Source organism: Erpetoichthys calabaricus, chromosome 9, assembly GCF_900747795.2.
Source record: "Erpetoichthys calabaricus chromosome 9, fErpCal1.3, whole genome shotgun sequence".
NCBI lineage: Eukaryota > Metazoa > Chordata > Cladistia > Polypteriformes > Polypteridae > Erpetoichthys > Erpetoichthys calabaricus.
Genome location: NC_041402.2, coordinates 77,124,468 through 77,151,841, shown reverse-complemented (window position 1 = coordinate 77,151,841; position 27,374 = coordinate 77,124,468). Strand labels below are relative to the sequence as shown.

Sequence of the window (27,374 nt, the reverse complement as noted above, 5' to 3'; positions counted from 1 at the left end):
CCATTATTTGTGAGAGAATTTTATAGTTCTAGTGATGATTCAAAAAGTCTAAAGGCAACATGTACAGGTAAGGCTGTTAAAATGCAGTTTTTGTAAAGTAGACCAGTGCTTCCCAAAGTCAGTCCTGGAGAATTGAACATGTTGTTATTTTGTTGTTTCTACATTTAATGTGACAATTTACATATGCCAGTTTAGAATTCTCTTTTTCAGATTTATGTGTTTTGTTCACTGGAATGATTCTTAACACAAACCTGTTTGTTAAAAATGTACTCCTTTGTTTTCTTCTGTTAATATTCTATTAGTATTTTGAGTAGCAAAATAAAGATATTAATAAAGATATAGATATTCAAGATAAAGAGTAGTAATACAAGAATAAAGATATTAATGCTACTTGGTGTTAATTACCTGTTAATTCTCACTCCAAAAGGAAAGCATTCCAAACAACTGAGGAAATAAAAAAACTATGAACAAGAATGTTCTCAAAATTAAAATCATGTAAATGTTATGTGTTTCCCGCTTTCCTAAATTTCCAAAATAAAACTCATTGCTGCATGTGCAGTGCTGTTATTTGTTTTATTTTTGTTTCTTGGTAAGAATAGAATGATTTTATTGTCAAAAGAGCTCTTCACTAAATATTCTTTATGAAATGGTCTGCAGCACTCTAATAACGTGTTTCATTATTGTCACAATGACAGGACAAGTTCTGTAAATGTTTACATCTGAACAGTAGCTTCTGTCCTAAAACTGAAATACTGCATTATTATTTTTAATCTTTCTTTTCTTATCGAAACCATAGCTTTCATTTTAGTGCATTTCTCTTTTTTGTATTTTTTTCCTTATTTGTAACCATCATGCTCCTTTCCCATTTTAAGCAGACACTGTGAATTAGTTGCATCTATGTGGACATTTGTGATTAGTTGGCATTTATTTTAGATGCAGAAAGGGACCATCCACTTCACAATACTTCTAAGTATTACTATCATCTCTCTCTGATTCAATTTATTATATAATCTAAATATTTTAGAGGCAATAGGAGCACATTGTAGAAATTCACCTCAAATAGGTCATCAGCTCATTGCATTGATCATATTCTTAAGAACCCAAATTCACTCACGTAATTTAGAGGTGTCAGTAAACCCTTGCATTCTCTCGATCTGAGCATAAAAATATTGCCATTGCAAAATATATTTTATGAGGTTAATCATTTTTAACAGATGGGTCTAGTGCAGACTGTAAGTAAACATTTCAAGTGAAGCATACTGCAAAAGATCAGAAGAGCTTAAAAAACCCTACCTACAGAGCTGCATAATTCAAAAAAGACATAGAGAAAATCATCAGAAACTTCATTTATGTATTTTTGTGCAATGCCCGGAAAGTAATGTCAACACTCTTTGCAGCAGAGTCAAAAATCTTCTGTATTGAAAGAATTCAGTCAGCATCACACCACCATTTTCATCCGAACTTAAGCAGTCTTTCATTGCCTTGGGATTTGGCGAGAACTGCTTCCCACAGGACAGCTGACCTAACAGCTGTCCTGATCTGAAATTATTCTAGGAAAATGTACTGAGCAAAACCACAGAAATAACCTTGTCTTACTTAATACTGTAAAATCAACAGGCTTCCTGGGAAATATTCAGACGTCACATTATGTGGTATATTGCTGACATAACTTAAGTGTTCTAACCTTCACTAGTTGTGAATACAGTGAGTTCCAACACCCCACTTTACCTTTTCTTTCATCATTTTTTTTAAATATTCACAGATGCTAATGTTTTCACAAAAATGTATCTTATCATAGTGACACTCTGAAAAGACCAGACATTTCTCCACTATGGTCCCTCGTGTTCATTGATATGTGACCACAGAAATACACCTTCCTAAGCACCACAGGATCGAGAATAGAACTGAAGCACATGTTTAAATTGCACATTAAATGAAAAAACACAATATTTTTAGAAACATCACTTAAGTTCATACAATAGACTGAAACATATGAAGAAATTTTTTGCAGCATATCAGTTGCTGGTCAATGAATGCTTCTGGAACAGCACCCCTTGAAACATAAAGGACTACAAAGTGCTACTTTCAATAACTCTACTAGGTAACTGATTTTGTACTATAGCTACAACTTTTTGCTTGAAATCATTTTCCTTATATTTGTGTTAAATGATTTTCAGTGCTGTGGTTACCACTGCTGTCTTTCATCCCCAGAGTCCCAAGTTAATCTCCCAGTCCAGGCACTGACTATGTGCAGTTCCTCAATGTGTCTGTAGTTTTTTTTCTTACAACTGTACTTTATGACTCACACGATGCATACTGGAGAATTTCATCCAGTATCTTGTTTGGTTTTTGAGGAAGCAGGCTCTGAACACTGTTGAATCCATATTAATGACAAATCTTGAGAAAGCATCACACCGGCTTTGGATGATGACAGCATATCTATGGAATGCTGCTAGAGCACAGGCCAGGAACTGATCACTGGGAGTGACCCAATGACGGCAGGTAGCATCACTGATGATGCGCCCTAGAGAAGCATCAACTGATTTTTCAAGAATAAAAAAAGTTATATAAAATGATCTGGACATACTGGAGCTTCATTTATAGCTTATCATAATTCTAGGATTTTCAGCGCTCTTGCAGTGTATGTCACCCTAGTTTTTCCAAAGTCATGCTTCATGGTTGACTGGTGCTCCCAAATTCATCTCCAATGAGTGAGATTGAGTGCACACTGCAATAAGTGGTTTCCCATCCAACCTCCTGGTTCCACCCAAATTCTTGAATGTGGGTTCATGGTCCCAACCACCATGACGAGAAATTGAAAATGGATTGAGGAGAAAACAAAAATGGAAATGCAGTGATGTCTTTTCTGCCACTGGGAATTAGCATATATAAAGTCAATAGCAGTTGTGGGAGTTGTTGATTCACGATCACATTATATTCTATAATATGTCTGAATTATTATAAAGTCAGTATCATTCACCAAGTAACTGTACAATACAGTATATTAATATATATTTTCCAGATGTACAAGTTTCTGTTTTTGTGCTCTAACTTACATCTGGGTAATTAAAACATCTCATTAATCATCTTCTGGTCTGGCTCCTTTGCTTGCGTGTTAAATGGAGTCCTATATTACACATACAGTGTCAGTCTTCAAACTCTCTTGCATTCTAATTTATCCAGATGGCTTCACTCATAAATGATTTATGTCCTGCTTACAGCAATTTATTTATGAGAACTTTGCCTACAGTACCACCCACCTGCCTCTTCCATATTACTCACTTACACTACGATCATACTCTTTGTAATCGTTTATTAAAATTTAGTCAATCTAATGTTTTTAATTCAATTATCCTTGAAGTTAGAAAAAATGCAGATGCTACATAGCTAAATTAGATAGATAGATAGATAGATAGATAGATAGATAGATAGATAGATAGATAGATAGATAGATAGATAGATAGATAGATAGATAGATAGATAGATAGATAGATAGATAGATAGATAGATAGATAGATAGATAGATAGATAGATACTTTGTTAATCTCAAGGGGAAATTCACATACTCCAGCAGCAGCATACTGATGAGGAAACAATATTAAATTAAAGAGTGATAAAAAAAAATGCAGGTATAACAGTCAATAATATTGTATAATGTTACTGTTAACCCCCCCCCCCCCCTAATTGAAGAGTCACATAGTGTGGGGGAGGAACGATCTCCTCAGTCTGTCAGTGGAGCAGGACATTAACAGCAGTCTGTCGCTGAAGCTGCTCCTCTGCCTGGAGATGATACTATTTAGTGGATGCAGTGGATTCTCCATGATTGACAGGAGCCTGCTCAGTGCCCGTCGCTCTGCCTTTAACTTAACCTTTAATAATGCCGTACATGTTCACTGTAGCTTCTTCTTGAGTTGAAAAGAAACTTCCACTCAAAATTGACCAGCAGTGCTAAGGATGTACTGTGTAAAATCAGGATTAAAACATCAAAATGAGTGAAAAATGTCATCAGCTAGCCAAAACAGAGAAGAAGCACCTCACAAAAACATCCAAAATCAACTTGAAGGAAGTTTTCGTAACAGTTAAACACATGTCATCTTAAGGGCCCAGCAGAGCCCCATCTTTTACTGTAGAATGTGTGTGTGCACTAGTTTGATATTTCAATGAAATTCAAAAAAAAAAAAGCAAAAACAATGTCCCCAGACTGTTAGACCTGGCAATGTAACAATGTGTAGGAATCCCAAGCAAAAATGCTTTTGAACAAACCAAAGAGAGGCAGTCACTGGAGATCAAAGTACAAACATTTGTTACTTCCTTTCCTTGTTTCCTGTCTCTACCTGTTCAAAGAATGAGTGATTACAAACATTTTGAGAACATGAGTGAGAGGAAGACTACAAGGCAGATGTGTAGTTAGAAACTCTAAAAATATCCAAGGCAAATTTTACTTTAATAACAGAAACCACGAAATAAGTGTGTGATACTTACATCAGAGTAAATGTCTGTGCCATAGACCGGAGCCCAATATGATGGTTCATCTTTACAACTCATGGCGCAGTACACCCTGCATGGACGAAAGCAAACCAGTAAAGGCAAAGTACAAAAAAACTCCTATGTAAAGCACTATGGTGACAGCTGCACTATCACTAAATTGTTCAATAATTCTTAGATATAAACAAGAAAAATCACTAGCTACTACACTATTTTGCTTTTTTATTTTAGGTTTCTAAAAAGGGTTCAATAACAGATTATCCATCCATCCATTTTCTAACCCACTGAATCCGAACACAGGGTCACGGGGGTCTGCTGGAGCCAATCCCAGCCAACACAGGGCACAAGGCAGGAACTAATCCTGGGCAGGGTGCCAACCCACCGCAGATAACAGATTATTCATAATGCAATTGTTGTAGACCTGATCATTATATCATTGTCTTCCAGACATATGATTCCGAGTCTCATCGAGATGAGAAATAAATACAGGTTGATGCAATTGGCTTGCTTGAAGCTGGACATAAACCATATTAATTTTAATAAGGGCATTTTAATAGAACTTCTTTCCTATTTTTATGTATTCATCCATTGTTTGTTAAAAATGTCAGGTTTACTTTTTTGTTTTTGTTACTCTTTTATGTAATTCATTCTGTTTTATTGGTTATTCTGAGTATTTCTCAAACAGATGATATTCTTTAAATTCCAATTGTTCTGTAATTTGTAAGCCCTCCAGAGAATGTGACGTAATAATGTCAAAGCTGCTTAATCCAATTCAGATTCTCTTGGGGGTATCACAGTACCACTGTGGTACTTTTGAGCCCAAAGTACCACTCTAATGCAGGGTTTCCTCATCAACACACCCACAACAATGCTGGGCAATTTAGAATGGCCAACTACCCCAATTTATACATTATTTTGCGTGTGGGATTAAAATTACAGTAATCAGAGAACACACATCCATCCATCCATTTTCCAACCCGCTGAATCCGAACACAGGGTCACGGGGGTCTGCTGGAGCCAATCCCAGCCAACACTGGGCACAAAGCAGGAACCAATCCTGGGCAGGGTGCCAACCCACCACAGGGAGAACACACATGCACACTCAAAATGATATTTTGATATCTGTCATACAAAAAATATACAGAGAATCTACCTAACAAATGAGGTCAATTATGATGCTGAAATAAACTGATAAACTACACAAGCACAGGTGTTATAACTCCACATACTGTATACTGTACACAAACACCACCTTTTATGTAAGGTCACATACAAGTTTACACTAAAATGACTAGCTATGTGCACAGCTAAATTAATAACATAAGTTGCAGCTGAATGTATATTATGCGCACAGCTGCTGTAACTAAACCAGACGTTTTACTCTACTGCTGAATCCTGAATTGTTTACACCTTTTCACATGAAAGGAAATACCCACAAAAGAAGCAAACAGTTATTATTTTAAATAACATCCCTTCTGAACCCATTTTCTCCTTTGCGAGGTATCCCAGTAGTGTCAGGCACAATGAAGACATGCTAATGCATGTCAGTGAACACTTGGAAAATCTGATGTCCCAGCAGGCATTGGGAATGATGGGAGAAAAATGTGTTCAGTGAACACCTGCAGGCATAAAATGGACATATAAACTCCAGACAAATTGTGACTGAGCTGAGACATAAATCCAGACTCCTAGAGCAGCGCAGCTACTGCACTGACCATGTGTCACTCTAACTAATGGTACTGTTCAAAACTCACATTTTGCTTTTCTACAATTTATGTACAGGAAGGTTAAGGCACTTTCTAAGCATGATACACAAATACATAAGATGTAAGAAGCTATCCTGTGATAGTGTGGACCAAATGGTAATTTCTAGTATCATTATTAACAGAAAAAGTATGATGACTGTTAAAGGTAAAGTTTTTAAGACAGTAGTAAGATTAAGATTACATCTTGCCTGAAGAAGGGGCCTGAGTTGCCTCGAAAAGCTTGCATATTGTAATCTTTTTAGTTAGCCAATAAAAGGTGTCATTTTGCTTGGCTTTTCTCTAAAGACAGTAGTAAGAAAGTCAAAGATGTAAGGAGCTGAGACATGGGCAATAAAGGGAGTGCAGCAGAAGAAGTTAGATTAGGCAGAAAAGAGACTGTTGAGATGGATGTGTGAAAAAGGACAGGAGAATAAATAAGACAATCAGAGGTACAACAAAAGTGGAAGACATATCTAAGAAAGTACAGGAAATTAGGTTAAAGATATATGGACATGTGATGAGTAGAAACAATGAATATGTGAGCAAAAGAGTGATGCGGAGGGAAGTACAGGGTAAGAGAAAGTGAGGGAGGCCAAAGTGGAGGTGGATGGATGAAGTAAAAGAAAATCAGAAGGAAGAGTTTGAGTTGGTAGTAGGTGCAGGACTGAGCTGTTTTGAGAAGGTCGATCAAATACATCAACCCCACATAGAAGTGGGAAAAGGTGAAGTGGAAGAAATGAAAAATATTAACAGAAAATAATAAAGCACATTTTAAAAAGGATGACCATATATGAAGTCCTCCTTATGGGCTTTTTATACCATAAATTAGATCCAGTCTAGCGACTGATAAGGTTTTTGCTTTCCCCATATACAGTATAAACATTACCTTGGGCAATGAGCAGCAGGTTTTCTGAAGGGGCAGAGCTCAGCAACAGTAGCATAGCAGTCCACGTTTTGCACTGTAATCAAAAACAAAGTAAGACATTGAGAATACAGTACAGAGTTGATGGATAAGAGTTTCTAGTACAGAATGACGTGGCAAAATGTATATCCTGATTATAAGATAGTCAACAACACAGAAGCATAATACCAACCATATAAAATACACTAAGCTAAAAATGAACTGTACGGTAACACTGATTCATCATGAGCAGGCATTTTATCTTTTCAAAAGATCTGTTCACACTTTCCATGTCCATTTTCAAATTTTCTTATATCAATTAAATAAAACACTCAAGTTTCAATCATAAGAATATTAAGTTTGCATCAACACATTTTGTATAGTAAGTGCTACTCTACAGTAACACACTTTATTTAACATTACTTAATTGCTGTCACTCACTGAAAGGTTTTTGAGCCATGAGAAAACTATACTAAGTCATTCATCCATTCTCTAAACTTGTTGAGTCCATTTATAAGATCACAGTGGACAGACATAGTAATGCTCTCTTTCAGAGAAACCAAGAGGAAAACCCCTTTTGATAGAAAATTTTAAATCAAGATATAAAGATTAAAGAGGATCCTAGGGCACTGTTATTTGACTGGGATTTTGTTGTTTTATGACTTTCTACTGTTCATTTAAGAATTGCTTTGATACTTTGTAAATAACAGTGCTGGAATACAGATTTTTATAAAGTATGTACAGATGTAATATCTTGTAAATGTGTGTTTTTCAAAGTATTGATACAGCCCCTTATTTACCAAAGTTTAATTGCTTTCTGTCATGCTCTGCTTACTTTTTGATATTTATAAAATAGTCAAAAATGTTGCCCTGGATTTGTGCCTTGTGCTTTTGTTGGCAGAATTGGCTCTAGCTTTCATGGCTCTGAATTAGACTAACTGGGTTCAATAATGAGTGAATGGGTAAAAAATGTAATAAGAGACTGAAAAATGATACTAAATGTTCAGAATCTTTGCTGAAATTCCTAAATTTTAAGTTGCACTGTGTCACACATGCGTGGCAGAGGGTCATCTTCCGGGCTCGTCAGAGATAAGCACTACTACCCCCGGACATTAGAGGGTGTTGTCGATGACAGTGATGTCTCTTTTTCCACTCATAGTTTTGAGAAGATGGCCAATGAAGGCAACTGACTCTGCCCCGTCCAGTCAAGGGAATATAATACCTAGCTGCTCCCAGAAGGTGGTACTGGGAAACAGCAGACCACTGGACGGAGCTCGTACCTAACTTGACCACTCTACAGAGAAACTCTGCTGTTGTTACTAGGCCTCTACAGCCTACCTACTGCTTTTGGTTCTTGTTTGCACAATTGTGTGCCTGTTTATTTTGACTTGCTTGCACCGATATTAAAAGGGGTAATCTGGCTGGCATTCCAACATTTCTTTTTTGCACTTGTGTGCACCCACTGTTGATGACATCTGTAAACAAATATTTCCAGTTCAAGGTTAGTTTTAGAAAATAAAGAGCTTTTATAAATCTGCTTTATATGCTACACCAAGATGGGCTGGCAAAGCACTAATGACACAAGATTAGAAGTTACACTCTAGTGTCAGTGTCATTGCAGAATGCAAAAAGCACAAATAGAATTCAATGTTACCAAATATTTAATTCCCAGACATCAAAGAACAAGAGTTATAAGAAAAAGTACTCCGTGTACTGAACAACATTAGATTTCTGCCATTTCTCATACTAAGCAGTTTAAGTAGACACCTAACAATTATTAAACACTGATGATGAAATATCCCAAACTGATGCCAAAAAATAAACTTAAAACATATACATTTAGTGTTCATAATGATAGTTGGGTTGCAGGTTTTCCACTTTTATGAATGGAAGTGTGACAGTTTACCGTCATTTCTTCAGCATTTTCTTAAACTTCCCCACTGTCAGGTGAGGGTGAGGCTGCTAAAAAAACAGCAACCATCCTTAAACATCTGTTAATTAGTTAAAAAACTTGAGGTTCATCAAAAGATTCACTGAATACAGTTGCTGCGGTGGGTTGGCACCCTGCCCGGGATTGGTTCCTGCCTTGTGCCCTGTGTTGGCTGGGATTGGCTCCAGCAGACCCCCGTGACCCTGTGTTCGGATTCAGCGGGTTGGAAAATGGATGGCTGGATGGATGAATTCAGTTGTAAAGTGCCGTATAGCCCAAAAAAAACAACATGTGAGAGCTGTTTTACCAAAAGTAAATTTTGCCAGGCTGCCCATAGTATTCAGTTTTACAGAGTCATTAAGACAGTGAATGTAGACATTAGAACAGAGCTTTTTATATATCACATTTTTTTAATTAATTTTTTTTTGCTTTTTTTCCACACAACAGAATAAGCAGAAATTTTCCTCTACAGGAAATTAACTTTCTGGCTTTTTAACAAGACATAAATTAATCATGTTGTACTGTTATTTTTTTAACTGTGCCTCTATCTTAGTGGAAATTATATCTTCATATTTGGTTTAAAAATGCTCATCTCTGCCTTCAGATTATTCCTCAAATTAAGATATACAAACAGTGCATAGCTTTGCAGACTGAAGCAATTTAGGGAAATATCTAACATTTAGTTAACCTTAGCCATCTTTATGAAAGTATATAAACAGACAACAGTTATGTTCTTCAGTAACATTGAAGCACATACTATACTTCAGTCGATGGCCTTACTTAGACACACTCAGTTACTCAGAGACAAGCAATGTTTTCTTACCTTCCACTTTTGACACAGTAAATGCATTTGCCTTTTTATATTTGCTGTAAAGAGAAGGAAAGAAAAAAGATTTATTTCTCATCCTGTACTTTAAAAAAATGAATTATTAATATAAATAATATTGCAAGGTTAAATTAATGAATGCCTTATATGTACTTAATATTAAATCTGAGAAAATTAGTTTACACAAAGTTAATGTTAATTCCATAATATAACAGAGAAAAGGTAGAATGTTCAGATATGTATTATTATATTGCATGTCTTTGTGATATGAGAGGTAAACCAGAGCACCCAGAGAAAAAATAAACAAGCAGATATGAGAATAACTCTACACTGACACTAACCAGCTGGAACCTGAAAAGAGTTTTCTGGAGCCATGAGGCGACAGTGCTAACCATTGTGTCACTGGCATATTTTAGGTATTCTAGGTTACATTAGATATTATAAAAAGTGTGTCTCTGCAGGACTGCTGAAACCATAGCCTAGCTCTCATTGTTGACTGCTCCTTAGGACTATTCAACAAATAAGTAATAAAAATTACATTTAAAAAGTACAATGACATTTTGATATGCATTTATAAAGAAATGAAAAACAGTCCATGTTTTTGCACAATTATTTACTACATATAAGTCTGCAATGTTATTTAATGAAGTACTGTCATTTTATGAGAAAGAGACATTCTATAGACATAAAAGAAAGAAAGCAGTCAATTAACAACATGCCAATAATGCTGAGAAATAAATTACTAGTAAACTTATCTCCAGTCATACATCCATCATCCAGCCACTTCTTGATTATGGAGTAGGAGATAAAAAACAAAACTCTTGTGGCATTTTCTGAAATGTAAACCAGATGGAGTGCAGCATTATCGGCATTCCTAACCACATCCCAATTAGAGTACCGCACTTCAATGTGGATGTGATGTTTTTCTCATTAAAACATGCTTAAGAGACTTGAGGAACATAAAAAAAGATGTTGAAATAATAGCAGGTGATTCAGCCAAGTATAATTTGTTAATTCCTATTCAGCAAATGTCAAGTCAAGATGTAAAGGTCCCAAATGTGCTGTTTTAAACTATTCTACAGGGTCACATCCTCAATGTGTCTGTCTTTTTATAAGAGTAAATTGGCACTATATGTACTGTATCAAGTAAAGAAGAAATGAAAATAAAACAAGCCTAAAATCTTCCAATGCTCCTGACAAGTCTTTGAGTTTAAAAATAGGTAAAAGCAAAGGGTTAGCCACAGCTAAAGACTCCCTAAAGACTGCTGTAAAATTACTATACTAACATGGCCCACCATCCCTCAAAGATTATAATAAAGTCAAAATGGAAAAAAATCTGCTTTTCTTCAGTAGGGATAATTTCCAGATGCCCCGTGCCCCTACTCTGGTTGTTAAGAAAATGAATGGATGAATATTAATAAGTTATATTGGTCTTCGAAGACAACCCATTGGAGACTTTGGCATGTAGGCATTGTGGGTATTTTAAATTAAATAAACTCCTTTAAAACTACACGCATTTGAAAGCACTTACCTCAAAGACTCCACTCCATTCCTTGTTGACTTCACAAACAAGGGCATCTGACCTTTTCGTGTGATATCAACCAGGCCTCCACTGTTATCAATCACTCCAAAATGCAATGCAGCTCTGCATAAACTGGATTGCTGAAAGTAAAACAATAAAGCATGGGTCACAATAAAACAGCTTCTATAAAAAAGCAGGTTTATATCTCTGTGTAAGTAAGTTCAATATAACCCAAAACATTTCATCTATAAACAGCAACAACAAACAACTACCGTAAAGTAGAGCAGGTGCTCCTTAGAAATATGGATACAGATAAATATATATAAGTCAGTATTTGGCAGAAGAAGGCACAACACGATGTTGTGGTTCCTTACCGTGTCATAAAAGAGGGTCCCCCAAATTTTGCCTTTTGCATTCTGGCAGTTTGCAGGACATTCATACCTATTAAAATGTTAAGTAAGAATGAAGATTTTGCTTTTCTTGTCAGTATTATTTTTATCTAGTTCTCAACTTACGGAATAAAATCAACCATTTTTGCATTGTGCAAGGAATTAAACAATAGATTTAACAAAAATACACACACTACACAGTAGACTCTATATAAAAATATGTATATTCTTATATATCCACCATACCTGTTACATGTTGACCCCCTGCACTTATCTCTCATCTTGGTGTCGCACTTTATTACTTGAGCTGGAAGGCAAAGTTAGATATTTAATGACACATTAGTGTGACTGATTTACTCAGAAAAGTCTTACACTGCAGTATTAAAACCAAGTTTTCCTTTTAAATGCAAATGGTCCCAATATCCAATAAACTTAAGGACAGAAACCCCTAGTATTCAAATTCAAGTGGTTAGGAAATGTTTTTGCAGTCATGAAGAGTCTGTGGTGTATGATGTGGTGTATTTAATGTGTCTAGACTCTCAGCATCAACATCTATTCCAATAAGCTTTGCTACTTGACAATGAATGTACAGTATATTTAATTCTTGTATATGCTGTTATTACTTGTACATTATAAATATCCTAAATAATATAGCAGTGTTTCCAATCTCGGTCCTGGGGGCATGCTGTGGCTGCAGGTTTTTGTTCCAACCAGTTTCTGTTTTTATTGGACTCCTGGGCTAATTAAGTGATGTGTTATTTCACAAGTTCTGTGTTTTGGGAACAATACAGAAATTAGAAAACTAAGTTTGGTAAAAAAAAATACATATATATTAAAATGTAGAAAGAGAAAGGGCAAAATATAATGAAATCAACAAAATAGAGTTAAGCAATTAAATCTATTGCAAAAGCAGAAATATTTCTAAATGTCTTATAAATGTAAAAATTATGCTGCTGTGCTTTTCTGAATGTAGAATAAAAGATAAATAATACCAGCTAATCAAGTGAGCTCAGTGTTATCATGTGTTGTCACTGATTAGGAATCTGTTTGGAACAAAAACCTGCAGCCACTGTGTGCCCCCAGGACCGAGGTAGGGAAACACTGTAATATAGGATGTTACACATCATGAAATAGAATTCCTTATATTCCTGGGACACTGTTCACTTGTACACTATATTTACTGACTCCCCTCAGTCATGCTGTTTTATTTATTATTCTAAAGCAAGGGTGTCAAACTAAATTTCCTGAATGAAAGTGGTAGATCCGACCAGTTTCTTAATTAGAAGCTGCTTTTAATGAGACATGTTATTTAATAATGTGGTTTTCTGGTGCTCTCATTCTACCATGTCAATGTTTTCTAATATTATAAATAACTCTTATTCTGAGAACATCATCAAATTATTTTGAGGACTATAGCAGGCAATTCTCAGTCCTCTACATTTTTGTATATCAATGAAATATGTTATGATGAACACATGAGGGTTAAAGTATCTGATCAAGCTATGGTTCATTTGTTATTCACTTGCCCCTCATTGATAACTGGCAGCTAGTTATCAATAGCAACATAGAAGGAATTAAAATCAGTTAATGAATTTAATAGTAAAAGATGCATTTAAGAGTTCTGAATCTTAACAAGTGAATCAATTCAAGGAATGTTTATTTAGTAGCAATAATCAGCTTTTAAACAAGAAACTGGCTGGGAAAGAACCTTCCAGGCACTGGGATTGACATTTCTGAAGCCAAATGCGGCATCCTTACTCATGTATTTTTTGCTGGTCTCTTTCTTTTTAGGAGTTTCTTTAGCAGGGGTGGTGCGTGGTCGAGGACGAGGCCATATATCAGGTTTCTCAGGTACCAGTGCTGTTTCTACCTCATTCATGTCCTCTGTCTCAGGAGGATGAGGCATCTGTGTGTCTGAAGCAAAAAGAGAAATCCAGGAATCAAGTTAGATACCAAACAAAGTCAATGGACTGTCAGTGAATTTAGTATATTAACAAACACCATGGGCTCTTTATCTGTTTTTCTGACAGTATTGTTTTGTCATGATATTTTTCAAGCTTTGTTTGTCATTTACTTTAAATATGGAAATTTAAGACTTAATTTGGATATATTGCCTCTAGCATTATTTTGTGAATAGGTTGCTGCTTAGGATAGATAGATAGATAGATAGATAGATAGATAGATAGATAGATAGATAGATAGATAGATAGATAGATAGATAGATAGATAGATAGATAGATAGATAGATAGATAGATAGATAGATAGATAGATAGATAGATAGATAGATAGATAGATAGAAGGCTCTATGAGACATCCTGTGGGTGGAGCCATGGACCACAGGGACTTGAGCCTGGCAGCAGGAGTCAGAGGCTCAGGGATGGCGACCTGCCGGGAGCTTCAGATGGCTATATGGGCCCAAGACTAGGAGCAGCGCAGAAGGTTGGATGAACTGCCAGTTAGGGTCCTCCATGGCTACAAGGACCACTTAGGTTTAAGCAAGGAGGCATCAGCGGTTAAAGGGTTGCATTAGGGCTCATGTTTTTATGGACAACTTCCAGCCAAGTAATTTTAATTTTAATAATTGTTTTTAACCTCCACCAATTCACTTCTTTTTATGGATTATTTATTTATTATTTGAACTTCTGAACTGCACTTTTGAACACTGTTGGGTTTTGATTGTTTTCAATAAAAGCACTTTTGCACTTTTATGCACCTACCCTTTGCTCTGTGAGAGTGTCCTTATCTGTTGGCTCGCCTCGAGTATGTTATTGACGGTAGCAAGTTCAACAGGCTCCTGGGATATAACCCGTAGCAAGGGGCCAACCACACCATCACATAGCCTCAAGACAAATGTATTCATGTTTTTATTTCCTTTGCCCTACTACTGTTCATCACGTTCATTGCAATGAGCTCTCAGTAACTAAATGAAATTATGTTCACATCACAGTGTGTCATTACAGGTAGTACAGAATAGGGCTGACAATCACAAAACGCATGGTTCAATGAGATTATGAAATAAAGAAATAATTCTGGATTTATCTAATGCATTCGATTTTTGACTTAAAAACAAGACTAAATATCTTTTCACTGTGACAAGTTCTTACTTTAAAAACAAGACTATAATTCATCTTGGAAAATAACATTTTAATTTTAAACATTTTATTTTTGATACTTTTAGTATTAAAGCAAGCAATTTGCTTATTCTACTTTGCCTCTTTTACTTTGGGTTAGAAATTAGGTTACTATGAATACTTGTTATGACACTACTGTTGTTCCCTTAATGTGAAGTTCTGAACCTGGTTTGTGCTAAACTCCTTGCTCTCAACTTTTAAAAAGTTGTCTATTTTGTTCTATTCAAGTACATCTAAATATGGCTAAATAATGATTTGTCTTTAATTCCAAGAACCAAACTAAGATCACATACCTTTGTAACACAGGTTGTTCTTGCAGCCTCCTCCAAAACTAGGAGGGCACTGAGAACAGGGTCTGCCACTTTGATATGGGGCCTCCCCGATCCAGTTACCCCTGAAGGTTAAAACCAGAAACAGAAGAAAAAGGGGGCACAGTCAGAATATCAGTTATGTACCAGGTATTTACTAGCTACTGTACATGCTTTGTAATCATAAAGATTTACAACTTTGACATTTAAACTGCTCTGAGAACAATAGGACTCTAATGGCATGACAAGTGCAGGTACTTGCAAACTAGAGTTTTGAGTCACTAAATTATTATTTTTTTTATTCTAATTTTGTTTTCCTTTTTTTAACCTATCACTACTAGTGTTTGTTTTTTGAAGATACATTAAACACAGCTTTCACAAAATGGCAGAGAAAGAATTGTAGGCTTTAGGAAGGTGCCTGAATTCTGACAGCATAAGTCCCAAGGAGATGCATGGCTTGGGGAAACCATATCCAAAACAGAAACATTGGTTTTCAGTGCAGAGATATAACAACATTCTCATAAACAGGAACACCAAGCTGGACCCCAAATGTTATCAATACTCCACACCTCCCTATTCTGGTAATTCTCATACCATTTGTGCAGATAACCCATGAGCTGACAAAGATCACATCTGCATAATATATATTTCCTTATTTTTTCTGTCTGTTAATGGCAACCATATTCTAAGATTTTTATAGGTAAGAAAGACACAAGTTTCAGTATAAGGAAAATCTACTGAATAATCATGGTGCCAGGGAGTGGTGACATATTGCATGTTGATTAGCAAGTCCGAATTTCACTGTACACTGTACATGTGTTTATGATGACCCTATGTTGCACTGAGCCAGAAGTTGCAGATTGGGTAAATATTGAAGCAGGTACACCATGGTCTAACAACTGAAAATTCTAGGAGCATTATAGGCTACAAGAATAATTTTAGCTTAACTGGATGTGAACTAGGTTATATGCTTAAAGCACAAGATTTCTGTTTCTAAACCTAGAGGTAAAAATAATTACTCCAGGATGTTGTTCAAATAAAAAAACAAAAATTTTATTCCATCATGAGTCATTTCGCTGTGGTAGGATTCTCATTACTTGCAATCTGAGGAATTGACAGACTGAACTGCCAAGCATGTTTACTGTACACAGCAACTGGTCAAGATGGGATCTACTGGTTAGAGGGATAGAATATTTTACTACAGCCCCACAAGACCACTATACTACTGTTAGGTAGCCAGGTTAGCTAAGAGAAGCTGTTATAAGGCTCTAAAGTAATACTCAATATTTAGTTCATGACTATATTTGCAATATCACCTTTTGTCTTGTTGGATTAACCAGTTACTCTCACAAAGTATAAAATAAATAATAGGTGAATGCCTCTTACTTAGGGGAGTAGTTGCAAACAAGGTAGATTGCATTTTCCCAGATCTCTCCCCAAACGTTCATTCTGTTACAGGCATGTACTGCACAGCCCACTTTGCTGGTTGTAGCCCACACAATCTAAGGTCAAACAAACACAACAGAAAAATCAGGAATGTTATTGAGAATAAACAGAAAAACACTCAGCCTCATTTTTATTTACACCAGAAATCAGAAGAGACATTACAAAGGAAAAGTCACATTGAAGTAAAACTTTACAGATAACATTGTCTTATTCATGAACTTTAATGCACATTTTATAGGGCTAAAGGATGATAGAAAGACTACCAAGCGAACTTATTCTGGTGAACAGCTAGAAAATAGAAATTATTAAATATCATATCATTAACATAACATAATATTCTCAAGCACACTCAATTCAACTCAAGTTGGCCCTATTCTGGCATGAGGCAGCACCAGTTCATCATAGGGCCCACTTATAAACACAAGCATACTCACTTAGGTCATCGTACAATCACCAACAAACCTGACATAGACTAACTACTTATATTCTCTAAATTAGCTTGTATTAATTTATCTGTTTCTGTATAATATCTTATTATTATTTATTAATCATTTATTTACCTACCAGTATCTATTTATTGATTATTTAAACTCCCATGAGTTTGTATCTTTGTTTTTTTTAGATTTTCTCTGCTGTATGAATCTAAATTTCCCCTTGGGATTAATAAAGTTTAGTGAATGTAGGAGAGCATTTGATCTCAAGTAACTACTTCTCATAATAACATTTATAAATCAAACTACTTACATACTAAATATTAATTCCTAAACAGAATTCTTACTTTGATTGTCCATGTAAAATACTGCTCAGGACAGGACTATCGAAATCAAAGCTGTTCGTAATCAAAGTTATTCAATAAGCAATCATCGATCTTGAATCTCTTGCGCATTTGTAATGATGGTGCTGACTTTCTGGTGAAAGATAATGTTAGCTATTTTTTAAGCCATATAAAATAATTATTACTAGCCACGCCGCATAACCAGGCCGCTTTTTTAATGATTTTTAAGCACAGGGAAAAAATTAACATTTGAAAAATCCGTAATTTAATAAACCACCAAGAAAAGTAACATTGTAACAATGCACGGTACGAACCAACATACAATTGTCCGTGACTGAAAACTGGAGGACCGCCGTCGCGCCTTCTCCTCCCGCTCGGGCGCGGAGGGCAGAACGGGAGGAGAGGGGAAGGACGCCCATTCCGCCCCCTCCGTCATGCTAGTCTGCTGATTTCTCGTTCAGTATGCACTGCCTGCTCATGTGCCCACACCCAACTCGTCACCTGAGTCGTTTTCATCTTTGCACATTCTACGTGCACCTATGAGTCACGTTGACTGTTCATTTTCCAAACAGCGCCTCATTCGCTTTTGTCTCTGGTACAGTCCAAATGCACCTCTGCGCCACGTAGACTTTTCATTGTTCTATGCGGTTCTGGCTGCTTTTCTATATATAATCCACCAAATCACCCGACCATTGTAGTAGCAGGGGGAGTGTACAAAGGGCAGGGACGTAATCTGTGTGAGCGTATGACCCGCACTTACTGGGAAGTCCTCGTTCGTGGGGAACAATTGCAAGCCCCGGTTTCCAGCACGAATGGCGTTCAACGGCTTACCCACGCCTCTCTGCGCCGGGTAGACACACGTTGATCCATTCAGTGTAGCGCACGTGCAATTACCTGATGCAGGAATCTGTATAACATTGAAAGAAGTGTTGTTTCCATGAAATACATTTGAAGCAGTGGCAATGGAGGGCAAATGTACAGTCAACGTGGCTCACAGCTGGATTTGGACCGCAGCACAGACCAAAGCGAGTGAGTATGTGTTTGATGAGCTGTTCGAGTTGGCGGGCAGTGCTCTGAGGTGCGTTCCCTATCACGTGGGAGGAGGGGTAGAGTTTCTGGGCGGGGCTTCGTTGTTTCTTTCCCATGGTTTTCGATGGTGGACGCGGTCGGGTGTCGTGACCGAAAACAATAATGAAAAGTCAACGTGGCTCAGAGGTGCATGTGGACTCCTAGCACAGACGAAAGCGACTTACGGGGTGGTCGGTGAGTTGTAGCGTCCGGGCACATGAGCAGGCAGTGTGAATGCCTAGAGAGCGAGGGTGGACGCGGGCTGGGGAATAAGGAGTGTTGGTGGGCGGGGAAACGTTTTCCGTGTTCCTGCAGGACCATCTAAGAAGACGCATGTTTGTCGCAGATGCGAATTGCTGTATGTAGTATGTAAAACAGTTTGCGATGGTGCACGCGGTCGTGCGTCGTAACTGAAAAGTCAACGTGGCTCAGAGGTGCATGTGGACTGTAGCTCAAACGAACATAAATGACGGCGTGTTTTCTGAGGCGTCGCGTCCAAGTTGGTGGGCGTGGCTCTGTGAGTTGTCGGCGTATCCAATGGTCTTAGAGTTGGTGGGCGTGGCTGTCTTGCGTGCTTTCCATGGGTGGCTACTTGTCGGCGGCTTAGTGAATTATATATATACGGTGTGTTTTCCGAGGCATCGCATCTGAGTTGGTGGGCGTGGCTCTGCGAGTTGTCGTTGTATCCAATGGTCTTAGAGTTGGTGGGCGTGGCTGTCTTGCGTGCTTTCCATGGGTGGCTACTTGTCGGCGGCTTAGTGAATTATATATATAGATTGTAAGGGAAAAGAAAAAAAAAGTGCTTGAAATTTCCTGTCTGTTAAGCTTGAACGCTCTGACTTCATTTGTACCAGCACATTTTGGATTAGAAAATGAGATCATATAAAACATTTAACTTTATGATTTGTTCTGTGATAACAGTTTACATATAAGAAGTCTTAGTTCTTATATTTAAGACATTTAATATGTTTAACTAGTTTGGGAACTTTACACAATGTTTAATTCAAAGGTGTGTTTCTGGAGTATTCCATTTATTTGAAGATGATTGGTGAAAATTAAAATATATTGAAATGTGCTACCTAAATGAACTTAACTGATAAAGGAAGCTTTCTGTTAAGAGTTTTTTAGTCTGCCATGACGCTTTGAAGAAGCATTTATTTAGTATTTCCCGCAATACTTATACAGACATAAACACATACATTGTCAAATACACTAAATACAATCTAATTTATAATCTTTAATTCATTCTGTTTTGTATATTGTAAAAAAATATTTATTGAATTTGTGCGCCTTATTTTATTCTATAATGTTTAATTTTGACAACTCTCAATTTTTAGTTAGTAGGACAAATGGAGCTGGAGCTTGTGCATGATGTACAGTATGCACACCACGCTCGTTCTGGAACCCGATTGCATGACTGGAGTGGCATCTGCTCTATTATAGATTTGCCCTATTGGGAAAGACCCAACACTGGGTTGAAATTTGGACTGATGGATGAGAGGGTTGCCTCAATATGATTTCAAGTTGCAGATAATAAAATTGTGACTGTTATCGTGCATATGTTTCAGGTGTACGCTGAACAGACACACTTCGTACTCTTTGTAGAGTCTGCACATTTTCCCCGTGCCTGCATGGATTTTCCCCTAACATCATCGAGGACATGCTGTTTGGGCTGACTGGCAATTCCAAATTTGTCCATCATGAGTGTCGGTGCGCACATGACTGTGCCTTGAGATGGACTGGCATCCAGTCCAGCATGGTTACTTCCCTTAGATTAAGCGAGCTTCAGAAAGTATGAATAATTTCAAATAAAATGTATTATTATTATTATTAGATGACTGCAAATCTACTAAGATCAACCTTCTGGCTATTACTGCCTTTTAATTTTCTCTGTCTATATTTAATAGCAGTTTCCAGAGAGTTTCAATCAGATATACTGTACAATTCCCCCCAGGCCAAACTGGAATTGGATTAAGTGGGTTTGAGAATGATTGACAAACTGGCTGATCTGATTTTTTTATAGTAGTTTTAAAAACAGCACTACTTAATGTTAATTTTAACAATGACTAAATTTGCAACAGTTTTTGTCTATTTTATTCTTTTAGTTTTTGACAGGTATGTACATATTCAATCTCTGTGCTGTGAGTTTCATATTTATAATAACACACAGTACCATAGAGACCTAGAAAAACTATTATGTTTCTTCATAAAAAGAGGAAAGGAAAATGGTGCAATTGTTAGAAAAAAAAACAACACCTCAGTATTAACAGGCAAGGTTATCTAAACAATGTTAGCACAGAATGAAGATTTGTCAGGGGAGCCATTTTTTTCACAAGAGAGGGAAAAATAAATAAAGCTTTACATTATTTGAAAAGCAGTTTGACTTATTAGCACTTTAAATAATTTAGTTGATATTTGGTTGTGTCATATCTGTAAGTTACCAGTTCAGTTTATTTTTATATAGTGCCATTCAAAAAAGTGAGTAAAGTAATATTCCAGGTTGTTGTACTCTCTTCTGGGACTCTGTCTGGCATCCTGACTTTCCAGTTCACTTGATTTAGAATAGTACAGAGCCAAGTTACAGAATAAACCCGCAGAAGAAAGACTATGCAGTGGTTAAAATCTAATTGAACTCTTAGGTAATTAATAACATTTTGGCAGTGATTTGTTACTTATTTCAGTTGCCATTAAATTTGTGCCTCCCAAAGGTACTTTGCCTTTACAGTTCCAAGCTAGAAATAAAAGAAAATATTAAATTAACCTGGTCATCAAATAGGAGAAATCTCCCTGATGCCACAGGGCTCATCATTCCTGGCATTTCTCAGTATTGGCTTAGGCTTCCAGATTAGAGATGTGTTCAGGGAAAGCAGTCAGACTTGAACACCCTTGTTTACCCATGCAGCCCTGGGCAGCTGTCTTTCAGGTCTCCAGCACTCTGGCTGACACTGTTTAGATCACTTAAATAATTCCATGCATGTCCACAGGCAATTCCTGCTCGCAAATTACACTGCTGTTCTGCAGCTGGAAATCGGCAAATTACTCCTCCCCCTGACAGTGGTCTGACCCCACATTGTCCTGCAGGAGGCAACTATATACAGCTGGGAATAAGTTGCTTTTTTTTTTTACTTGAGAGACATAAAAGGTACACTTTTGAAGTTTGTTATTTTTTTTACTGTGTTGACACTTAATATTAAAGATATTATTAAAAACAGTTGTTGACCTAGCATTAGTCTAGCAGTTCAAGGCAGCCCAACTTGCAGTTACTAATGCTATATCCACCTTAATAAAAGTACAAGTGTCTGTGTGTCCATTTGGTTGGTATGTCTATGCTATCCAACAGATGGCACATCACAAATCATAGCAACCGGATGGACACACTGTACATCAAATGTTAATGTTAAAGACTAAGATAATTACTTACATTTCAACCTATCTTAGAGAGAGAGAAGTTAGGAGCATGTGCTGATACAGCACATTGCGGCACCCACCACATGACAAATCAACTCAGGATCCCCAGATTGCAATGCAATGGGTGACACCTCAGCACCACACTAGTTCAGATGGAATGGAACAGTGTGAGGTTTTTTATGGTAGCTGGAGTGCCAATCCTGCCACCAACCCCCAGGTTTTTCCCTGAAGATTGGAGGGTCTACATGCAGGGCTGGAGGCAGATTAACGTCATACCCAGGATGGAGCAATTGCAGGTTAAAGGCCTTGCTCAAGGACCTAACAGAGCAGAGTCCCTTCTGGCATTTACGGGACTCGGACCGGCAACCTTCTGATTGCCAGTGCAGATCCCCTACCTTAGACAGGTATTTATAAAATACTGCAGTCTTAAACTAAGTCAGGCTTTCAAGCCATAACAAAGTGTTTTCAGAAAGCACAAAAGATGAAAGAAAGATATTGAGGCTATTCTGTGAAACAGTCCATTTTAACTTTGCAATAAATATACAGTCCTGAAAATAAGAGTTTGGGTCTGCAAAAGGGATGCTCCCACAATATAGATCAACCCTGCCAGCAGGCTGAAAGTCTGGTGTTTCACAGCTGGAATGAGGATAACCCCCTCCTCCTACACATACACACAACGCCAGAGATGTCAGTGGATGTGGAGGGGTAAAAGGACTGCTGCAAATGACTTAAACAGGCAGAAAATCTGCTGCTGGATGTCAACAAGTTAACTTTCTGCTTTTACAGAAGCCAAGGGTCACGCTGAGTTTCCAGATGACTGAACACCTCAGCATCACCCAAAATAATCAACACTATGAAGTCTCAACTTTCTGAAGGAATTAACTCTGCTGCTTCAATGAACTAAATGAATGAATTTCTTTAGAGAAAGATAACATGTTAATAGCTGGAATAAATATAAAAATAAAATTTATCAGGACCTACCTGAGTATAATGGGTGCACATTGGCCCAGAACAGTGTTCAGGACACCAGGGGTTACACTCATGAGGCATTGGGTAAGTATAATCTTTGACTTCATCATACCACGCTTGAACATGGTAGGCAGGTGTACGGTACCTGTTAAATCAACAGACCCCATGTCAGTTGTGTCCCACCACACCACCACCATCCTGTTACAATGACACTGCTCATAAACAGCACTGGTTGCATGCTTCACACTACAATGTCAAGTTTTCTGATTCTAAAATTTCAGTTCTCTAGCACTTACTGCCAACTAGATTGGCACACCTGCACATACTGTGGCCCTAGTCATCTATCCATTCCTTATCTAAAACAGGGTCATTAAAGGGTGAAACAAAGCAGGAACTAAACCTAGTTGGGATAATAGTTCATGACAGAGCCCAGTCTCACATACACAGCCATTTAACTTAACACTTAGAAGCTAAACTCAAGATTACAACCACACCATCATGCTACACTGACCCTAACTTTACATTAAAAAAATATTTTAAAATAGTCATGCATGGGAAGTGATATTTGAAAACATAAGTAATTTGTGAAACAAGATCATTTAGTCCATTGAACTGGTTAATGCATTACCAGCCATTTAAGAGATTGTCCATGAAAGACTTTTTAGCAAGCATATTCATTGTTAATAACTTCTTTTTTTTTCTTGATTTTGCAACTTATACTAGAATTAAATATAACACACTGAATACATGACAAGTACTGGAGGCATTTTTCTAACTTCATTAACATGCCAGGTTACAGCCACTTAAGGTAAACCCTCTTAATGGCCACTGGATCAGGATGTGGTCAAGAATAATGTTGTGGCCCCGTCTTCTTCCTGTCTGTTGACTCTCTGGTGTCAGTGTCAGACACGGATGTTTTTTGAATTGAAGTGTGGTTTTGAGAGTGAGCAGATCTATGACTCGATATTTTTAAATTACAAACACATATGTGAGGAACTTACTTGAGCTCACTGCCTTAGTGTAGAACACCCCTCTCTATGAACCATATACTGTATTTAGGCTTTAATTTTTTGCTGAGCTATGATTTTTCTAACCTTAAAGATACAAGAGCTCAAGGATGGACATTGTTCCAGGCATATGTCCATTAATATGCACATTATTCACCTTTATTTTATCAGTCTTTATTTTATGTAGTATCTTTCATGGTGGACACCGTGCCAAATTACCATTACATATTTGTATCAGGTGTTTGTCCTCTGGTATCCTCTATGTTCCAAAATCATGTTGTCAGGCTTATTACTATCTGTAAATGTTTAAGTTTGTGTATATGTTTGTTTTATAAGAAAGTTTCACTTATGAGGTACAGCATGGTAACTGAACCAGGAACAAAATAGAGCAAGGGGTTTGAAAGATGACAAGCTTGAGCTATAAATTGGATTTGGGCACCTTTTAAGTTCTAAGTCAACTCCACAGACAGTAGACTACATTGTTAAATTTCATAGCTTACTTTAATGGATTGTTCTGCAAGAATGTTTGTGTGGATTTCTAAGCACATTATAAATGCTCAAATTAATGACTCCACTAATGCTATCCATTCATTTTCTGAACAAGATCTCTCCGTTATTGAATTCACTTTTATTATGGACTGAAATGAATAAAAGTCACCTAAAGAAGGACAAAAATAGGAACAAGATAACAAGATAAACAGTGACATGAAAATTCAATAAATGTTAATAAACTAGCATAGGCAAGAACTGAAAAGGTCAAAACAATTTCATACATAAAACTAAAATGTTGATCAAAACCCAGAGGTCAAAAAAAAGAAAGACAAGATCCTAAATGCCTAAATATTCCTTTCCCTAAATATATTAAGATTTTGCACATAAATATTTGAATAACCAAATATATGCACCACTGGTTCATGTACCAACTACAAGTGATATAAGGCAACATAAGGTCTTACATGCCAAGCAACAGGCATAAAAACTACAAAGAAGATGACATGCTCTTGAGAAAATCTAAACTCATAGAGTGATTACTGAAACAATTAAATGTTTCTAAACAGTTTCTAAACATAATAATTAAGTTAACCCAGCCACAGGGGATGCACAAACCAGTGTGTTTCTTCGTGCCAGTCACAAGCCCGGATAAATGGGGAGGGTTACGTCAGGAAGGGCATCCGGTATAAAATTTTGCCAAATCAATATGTGAACAACAATACAAATTTCCATACCGGATCGGTCGAGCCCCGGGTTAACAATGACCGCCACCAGTACTGTTAGCCAACAGGGTACTGGAGGAAATTGGACTACTGTTGGCTAAAGAGGAAGGAGAAGAAGAGGGGGGAGACGTGTCCGGAGGCAGGAGGAGAGGAGGAAAGTAAAGAAAGTGGAACTGAGGGTAGGAACTTTGAATGTTGGCAGTATGACTGGTAAGGGGAGAGAGTTAGCAGATATGATGGAGAGAATGAAGGTTGATATGTTGTGCGTGCAAGAGACTAAATGGAAGGGGAGTAAGGCCAGGTGGATCGGAGGTGGATTCAAATTGTTCCATCATGGTGTGGATGGGAGGAGAAATGGGGTAGGAGTTATTCTGAAGGAACAGTATGTCAAGAGTGTTTTGGAGGTGAATAGAGTGTCAGGCAGAGTAATGATTATGAAGCTGGAAATTGGAGGTGTGATGATGAATGTTGTTAGTGCATATGCACCGCAAGTTGGGTGTGCAAAGGGTGAGAAAGAAGATTTTTGGAGTGAGTTGGATGAAGTGATGAACAGTGTACCCAAGGGACAGAAAGTGGTGATTGGAGCGGATTTCAATGGGCATGTTGGTGAAGGGAACAATGGAGATGAGGAGGTGATGGGTAGGTATGGTGTCAAGGAGAGGAATGAAGAAGGTCAGAGGACAGTGGATTTTGCCAAAGGGATGGACATGGCTGTGGTGAATATGTATTTTAAGAAGAGGGAGGAACATAGAGTTACGTACAAGAGTGGAGGAAGATGCACACAGGTAGATTACATCCTATGCAGAAGAGTTGATCTGAAGGAGATTGAAGATTGCAAAGTGGTGGCAGGGGAAAGTGCAGTTAAGCAGCATAGGATGGTGGTCTGTAGGATGACATTGGAGATCAAGAAGAGGAAGAGAGTGAGGGCAGAGCCAAGGATCAAATGGTGGAAGTTGAAAAAGGAAGACTGCAAGGTTGAGTTTAGGGAGAAGGTGAGACAGGCACTGGGTGGCAGTGAAGAGTTACCAGACAGCTGGGAAACTACAGCAGATGTAGTAAGGGTGACAGCAAGAAGGGTGCTTGGCGTGACATCTGGAAAGAGGAAGAAGGAAAAGGAAACCTGGTGGTGGAATGAGGAAATACAGAAGAGTATACAGAGGAAGAGGATGGCAAAGAAGAAGTGGGATACTCAGAGAGATGCAGAAAGTAGACAGGAGTACAAGGAGATAAGGCACAAGGTGAAGGTTAAGGAAAAGACGTATGATGAGTTGTATGAGAGGTGGGACACTAAGGAGGGAGAAAAGGACCTGTACCGATTGGCTAGACAAAGGGACCGAGCTGGGAAAGATGTGCAGCAGGTTAGGGTGATAAAGGATCAAGATGGAAACATACTCACAAGCGAGGAGAGTGTGTTGAGCAGATGGAAAGAGTACTTTGAGAGGCTGATGAATGAAGAGAACGAGAGAGAGAAGAGGTTGGATGATGTGGAGATAGTGAATCAGGAAGTGCAATGGATTAGCAAGGAGGAAGTAAGGACAGCTATAAAGAGAATGAAAAATGGAAAGGCTGTTGGTCCAGATGACATACCTATGGAAGCATGGAGGTGTTCAGGAGAGATGGTAGTGGAGTTTTTAACCAGATTGTTTAATGGAATCTTGGAAAGTGAGAGGATGCCTGAGGAGTAGAGAAGAAGTGTACTGGTGTCGATATTTAAGAATAAGGGGGATGTGCAGGACTGCAGTAACTACAGGGGAATAAAATTGATGAGCCACAGCATGAAGTTATGGGAAAGACTAGTGGAAGCTAGGTTAAGAAGTGAGGTGATGATTAGTGAGCAGCAGTATGGTTTCATGCCAAGAAAGAGCACCACAGATGCAATGTTTGCTCTGAGGATGTTGATAGAGAAGTTTAGAGAAGGCCAGAAGGAGTTGCATTGCGTCTTTGTGGACCTGGAGAAAGCATATGACAGGGTGCCTCAAGAGGAGCTGTGGTATTGTATAAGGAAGTCGGGAGTGGCAGAGAAGTACATAAGAGTTGTATAGGATATGTATGAGGGAAGTGTGAGAGTGGTGAGGTCTGTGGTAGGAGTGACAGATGCATTCAAAGTGGAGGTGGGATTACATCAGGGATCGTCTCTGTGCCCTTTCTTATTTGCAATGGTGATGGACAGGTTGACAGACGAGATCAGACAGGAGTCCCCGTGGACTATGATGTTTGCTGATGACATTGTGATCTGTAGCGATTGTAGG

At 37.7% G+C, this 27,374-nt stretch overlaps 1 protein-coding gene across 2 annotated transcripts in view; it reads right to left on the bottom strand.

Annotated features, from left to right (window-relative positions):
• crispld2 (cysteine-rich secretory protein LCCL domain containing 2) overlaps positions 1-27,374 on the bottom strand; it is a 69,274-nt gene that overhangs the window by 15,784 nt on the left and 26,116 nt on the right. For both annotated transcript variants that reach the window (XM_051931526.1, XM_028809788.2), the window contains exons 4-13: positions 22,917-23,049; positions 16,625-16,740; positions 15,224-15,324; positions 13,557-13,712; positions 12,045-12,105; positions 11,784-11,850; positions 11,419-11,549; positions 9,885-9,928; positions 7,117-7,189; positions 4,483-4,558 (exon numbers count right to left, since the gene is read on the bottom strand). In XM_051931526.1, the coding sequence (XP_051787486.1) occupies positions 4,483-4,558; positions 7,117-7,189; positions 9,885-9,928; positions 11,419-11,549; positions 11,784-11,850; positions 12,045-12,105; positions 13,557-13,712; positions 15,224-15,324; positions 16,625-16,740; positions 22,917-23,049 (958 nt within the window). The remainder of the gene's footprint in view (positions 1-4,482; positions 4,559-7,116; positions 7,190-9,884; positions 9,929-11,418; positions 11,550-11,783; positions 11,851-12,044; positions 12,106-13,556; positions 13,713-15,223; positions 15,325-16,624; positions 16,741-22,916; positions 23,050-27,374) is intronic.